This window comes from Colias croceus, chromosome 27 (genome assembly GCF_905220415.1).
Source record: "Colias croceus chromosome 27, ilColCroc2.1".
NCBI classification, from domain to species: Eukaryota; Metazoa; Arthropoda; class Insecta; order Lepidoptera; family Pieridae; genus Colias; species Colias croceus.
This window is the reverse complement of record NC_059563.1, coordinates 1,784,797-1,790,921: the sequence shown is the minus strand read 5'-3', so window position 1 is coordinate 1,790,921 and position 6,125 is coordinate 1,784,797. Positions and strand designations below refer to the sequence as shown.

The window sequence follows — 6,125 nt, the reverse complement described above, 5'->3', positions numbered from 1 at the left end:
TTAAATAAAACCCGCTTTTTTTTTCTTGATAAAATGTTAATATTTTGTGTACGACGGTAGCGGATTACGTAATAATCTAGATTTTGAAATAAATTGGTTTATAGGATATGTAAATTTCGTAGTTTTGATGGACGTGTAATAAAATTAAGGTGCAGACGTATTCATTGTATCGTTTTTATTTGGTATTTAATTGGGGCTCGTCCAGGGCCGTATTTAAATGATATTATTATAATTTATAACATGTTTTTGTAAGGTATATATCCAATTTAATTTAATGAACATAAATCTCACTCTTTGCCCGTCGTACGGTTCTGTTGTCCGGTCAACCGGACTATGGGAAAAAAATATTTTCCGTAGTTTTGCAACGAAAACACGATAAACCCAGTGTGACCATTCTGAAAAATAATATTTTACAAGGTCCGGTTGCCTTTTTATATAACTATAGGAATACAGTCAAAGGAGATTTAAAATTACAATGGAAAGTTGAATCAAATAAGAAAAAAAACATTAACTAAAAGCGACTCTAAATAATGTTAGCTTTATTGAAAAAAAAATGCCTCAGGTTACTACATATTTCATGTGACTTAAAACGAGTGCCTAAAACAACAAAAAAACAAACAGCATTATCAAACATAATATTTAAATTCCCTCTTTGCCCATGGTACGGAAATTGTAATAAATTAATACGAAAATAAAATCTATATTAATTATTATGTGGGTTATTTCACAGTTTCATTCAATGTTTAAATCAAATTAAAACACAATGTTATGTTAAAATCAAATTTTATTTATTCCACGTTTCTTTACACATTCTCTCTCCTTTACTACCTGTAGAAAATCCCTGAAAAAAGAATAAAAGATTGTATTAATTAAAAAAAAAAAAACAATAAAAATAACCAACACATATACATATATTCTTACAATATTTCGCTTTAGTATTATTAGGAACAGAAAAGTTTCTATATTATAGTTTATTCAATTACTTTAAAGTCATTAAGTCTATATCACAAAATATTTATCTTTTGTTTATTTGGAGAAACTTTAAAACAACAAAAACAAACAACACGTAAATAAAATTAGAAAATAAATAAAAAATAATACACTGACCTTACAACCACTGGCAAGTCCGGGGCCTCACACAGATCATTGTGGCCTCTATCAAATACGTGAAACTGCACCGGGGCCCCACCGTTCGCACGAGAACGCGCAACACAATCGTGCAGCTAAATAATAATACAATAATAACCTCCATGTCAATATAATATCATGAATTATGTCGTCAATTGTACGTTGCGTCGGGTAGATTACCTATAGAATATAATCCATACTAATTTTATAAATGCGAAAGTAACTCTGTCTGTCTGTCTGTTACTCAATCACGCCTAAACTACTGAACCAATTTTCATGAAATTTGGTATGGAGATATTTTGATACCCTATGTCCTATAAGCTACTTTTTATCCCGGGAAATTGACGCAATCCCGGAAATCCCACGGGAACGGGAACTATGCGGGTTTTTCTTTAACTGCGCGGGCGAAGCCGTGAGCGGAAACCTAGTGTAATATATATCTTAGTTTGTATACAGTTAAGTATAGAATACAGAGTTAACATACTTTTTGCTCTAGTCGCTACACGACTTAAAAACTTGACACAAATCAGTAATAATCACCCATTTAATTACTAAATTCATTTTATGCCCAACGTTCCGCGGCTTTATCCGCTTAGTCAAGGGAAAAGAACAGTAGAAAGATAGAAAAAAAAAGTTCATATTAGTATATTCGTTTATAAATTACCTTAACAGCAAGCTCATACGGCACGATCCTGTCGCCCTTCGAATGCAGCATCAGGACCGGAAGACCAGGGACCTTCGCCAAGTACTCATCAGTCGTGAACGAGAACTCGTCGGAGCTGCTGAACGGCTTTATGAAGGAGCGCTTGTAGTATGGCAGCCAGGATACTAGCTAAAGTTTAGAAATTGATAAAAAAATAAAAAATTACTAAAAAAAGAGTGTGTGTCCTTATGTACACGCGTTAGAAGTTATACTTCTTTGGCGTATGGAAAAATACTAGAATATACAACTTGTACATAGTTATCAATTTTCATACCACCTAGGTGTCGGTGTGCGCGCGCATCGTAAAAATTCACTCTCATCATTTTTCTCCATCGCACCAAAACAATTAGTATAACTTCAAAAATGCAATAATTCATAATTGTATATTACTGATGTAGATAGATCCTATGGTTTAAACTGTATCTGTTTAAAATAAAATATAAATTATTTACCTTTGAAAACGGATGTTTCTCAATCTCTTCTAGCAGATTATTGAAAGGCGCCTCAAGGACCAGCGCATCTGGAGCTGGCAGACACTTGTAGTCGTTACTGCGGCAGAGCTCTTCGATGTTGGCCACCAAATTGGACGCTATTGCTGTACCTTAGTTAAAATTACGTTTAAAATAATAATAATTATGACGTTAAATACATACAAAAAAATACAATACGAAATAATATGTTAAATCAGTGAGATTTCCTTCAATTATAACAATTTTTAAGAACATTTTTTTTTCAATTTTTGTCTGTCTGAACCGACTAATCTCTGAAACGGCTGGCCCGATTTTGAAGAGAAATTCACTGACAGATAGATAGCTGATGTAATAAGGAGTGACTAAGACTATTTTTAAACTGATAAATAAGTATGTAAGTATGTAATTTAATCTGTAACGTATAAAAAAATCAAGATCTACCCAGCGAGTGTCCCCAAAGAACAACCATGGGTCGTTTCTCTTTATCCACGACGTCCATGAGCCACGCGTAGACTTTCAGAGCATCTTCCACCACACCTCTCTCTGTTGGGCGGATGTGAGTTGAATCACCGTAACCTTAAAAATATAGTAACTAGCAGATCATGTCTTATTTTATTGAATAATAAGATCTTATATTTTTATTTTCTCAGATGGATATGTATTTCAGACACTCTTTATTTTTATTTATCATTAATTTAAGCAAAATTATGTTTATCCTATACTTTACCTAATTGTAGAGTATTCATAACTTAAATATGCAGCGTGTGAGATATTACGGACCTAGTCATAATTTATGACAGTTTTTTTTCAAATTACTAAAATAATGTCTGAACTATTAAACATTTCATGGAATGATTTTTCTCATACACTCACCTCGATAATCGAACGTGATGACGTGATAGTTCAGATCTTGGAACACTTTATACATTTGTAGGCGATGCGGTGACCCTCTGTGGTTTGAATTTCCTGTTTAAAATTATTTGAAGTTACTTCTTAATCTTATATTATATCTAAGAAACATTTTTTTTGTAATAGACGTGGCAATTAACTTAACATAGAATACAGAGAGAACTGCGTATTTTGGAGACACAATATAACTATTCCAAGCTGCTTGTTGGGAATCGACCCCATATTCTTCAGGTTAAAAGTTAAAACGTATCAATTTTTTTCATTAATTATATTAATACTATCATTTTCTCTAGTAGAATTTTAACACACAAATGATTAATAATAATTGATTTCTTACAGGGCCCTCTATACTAAATCCGGCCCTGCCCGTTTCTTAGTCTATACCCAACTTATATTTCAAGTATTATTTTTATATTTGAAACCTTACCATGACAATAAAGTACGATAGTATTTCTTGTGTTTTGCAATTCGCGATGGAGTCGGTCACAGAGAGTCGACTCGCTGGTTGTGCTGAGCAATTCTCGTAACACCGTACATGGTACTAGGTGCCAAATTCCTGTGAGAGATATGTGTGTCTATGAAGTTTTAAGTGTAAGACTGTATTATACATACTCATAATGGAATATAATACACAATCTAAAAGGCTGCGCATACTTTCGATACCAATTAAAAGACAATAATATTGATTGATATAATATAGGTACTGCTACCTAGCTACGGATAAAATCAAAAGTAATTTTAGAACAATAATTGTAGGTATATTGTTACAAAACTATAAGCGATTTTTTGCGAGCTTCTAACTTCTATTATCTAGTTAGCTAGATAATAATTTTTAAAACTTAGTTAGAGCAAAAAAATGGCGCATCGATTTTGTTCGTGGTGTCTCCTCCATACGTAGTAATATTATCTCAATATTGACCGTAGATAAAAACGCATAGGTAGTTCTTGTACATATTATTAATTATTATCATATTATGTATTTTAAAAATTAAAATATAGGTACATAATACATGATACTTGATAGATGCATGATATCATAAAATCGGCGCTGATCTTACCTATTTTAATCGGACAATTATCGACTTTTGATTCAAATTCGATGCTAAAGTTTCTACCGCCCATTATATTGCAACTTGCCGGATTGTCGAAGTCCAAGTTTTTAGGGTAATTTACTGTGAATATAAGGACATAATATTAAGTGATGATATTACTCAAAAAATCTTCGATATTTGATTCAAATGAAGAACAATCTTCATAGCAAACATTCTTAAGCAAGTATTTTTATAAAATTATAATCTTCAAAGTGAACTTCATAATGTTTTGAAGGTAAGTTGTAGCATAGGGTGGTAAGAAATTGGGACATTATTAAGTGAGCGCAAATAAACTCTACAGAGTAATTGCTATTTTATATTAACAGGCGCAAAAAAGTAGTGACAAAATGCATATTTTGTTTGTTTGTCGTTTTTACGAAGTAACGTATTGATTTTATGATATAATTTTTGTGTCTGCAAATGAAGTAGGTTAGAGGATTACAAAGGCTAGGTTTTACTGCAACAAAACATCTCATATCAATCGACAAATCCATTATGATGCACATTTGAATCACTCCGAAGTTTAAAAATTCCGATAAGTAGATAGCGTTACATTAAAATTGTGTCTGTGTGTGGAGCCACGGACAAAAAGCTAGTTGAGAATAGTAGGTTCAGAACCAAGTTAAACTTCAATCTAATTAAATATTTGTATTTGTGAAATCGTAGAGATATGTGAAGAAAGGTTTTCGATCTAGACACGCGGCAGCGTATCAAACCGAGTTTGCATTTTACGATATACAATCAGACATGTTCATCCTACAAATATATTAAACAATACTAACTGCAATTAGAAAACACCATTTTCCGTTGTACAGTCTTGCTGTATCTAAACATGAGCGGTAATACAGCTACTTGCATCACCAACACGCTAGCGGTGAGGGACGCGCCGGTCAAGAGGAGTGCCCTGAACATACATACATATTAAGAGTATATTTATTGGTTAATATAATTATGGTCACTTCTGGATGTATTCTATTTAGTTTATTGATCAGCAACAACAAAAAATGTAAGTACCAATACACATCTAAATAATATATTATCATCATTTGTAATTATTAGTCAGGTGTAAGAAATTATTACAATCTAAGGCAAAGAAGACTAGTCAATTATTTATATAAATTGAGGATGTATATGTTTACATGAGGCATACATAAACATATAATGTACATGGTAAGTAAAATATAAGAATAATAGAATCATTAATTCATTCGCTGTATTTCATGTTTCCTTGTTGCAATATAGTATCTAATATATATTTTTAACGTCATAATCTTCTTATATATAAAAATAAATCGCAAATGTGTTGGTAAGCGCATAACTCGAGAACGGCTGAACCGATTTCGATAATTCTTTTTTTATTATATTTCTTGAAGTACGAGGATGGATCTTATGTAGAGAAAACGTAAACATGTACCACGGGCGAAGCCGGGGCGGACCGCTAGTATATAATAGGTCAGTGGTACCTAAATAGTCCTGCATACATTGAATAAATAAGGGAACAACTTGTAACTTACCCAAAAACCATTGCGATTTCTTGATTTATTTTTAATAAGTTATGTACATGTTTTCTATTTTTTTAATGTTTAATTTATTATTGATTTAATTTATACCATAATTATTCTGTTTATCAATTAGACATTGAAGTGAATTTGACATTATTTTTTAAGTGATTAATGAAAGACAGATAATATATGGATAATATACATGTATGTGTCAGGTAATTTAGTATTTTCAACAAAATATTATTACTTTAAACCTTGCGTTAATAGTACGGGAGCTAGCAACGTTTAAAAAAAAGTCATTTTAGTATAGTTGGGTTTTTGA

The 6,125-nt window shown here is 31.8% G+C and overlaps 1 protein-coding gene across 2 annotated transcripts; it reads right to left on the bottom strand.

The window, feature by feature from the left end:
• Positions 1-765: 765 nt before the first annotated feature.
• Positions 766-5,872, bottom strand: LOC123703897 (lysophosphatidylserine lipase ABHD12-like). Of its 2 annotated transcripts, XM_045652091.1 has the most exons (10): positions 5,816-5,872; positions 5,084-5,205; positions 4,269-4,382; positions 3,638-3,766; positions 3,175-3,267; positions 2,743-2,877; positions 2,284-2,432; positions 1,793-1,960; positions 1,108-1,223; positions 766-841 (listed from the first exon to the last, which is right to left on the bottom strand). In XM_045652091.1, exons 1-10 carry the CDS (start codon positions 5,824-5,826, stop codon positions 778-780), a joined length of 1,101 nt encoding a protein of 366 aa, XP_045508047.1. In that variant the 5' UTR covers positions 5,827-5,872; the 3' UTR covers positions 766-777. The 2 variants fall into 2 exon arrangements, with proteins under 2 accessions (XP_045508047.1, XP_045508048.1); XM_045652092.1 differs by lacking the exon at positions 4,269-4,382.
• Between the last annotated feature and the right edge of the window lie 253 nt (positions 5,873-6,125).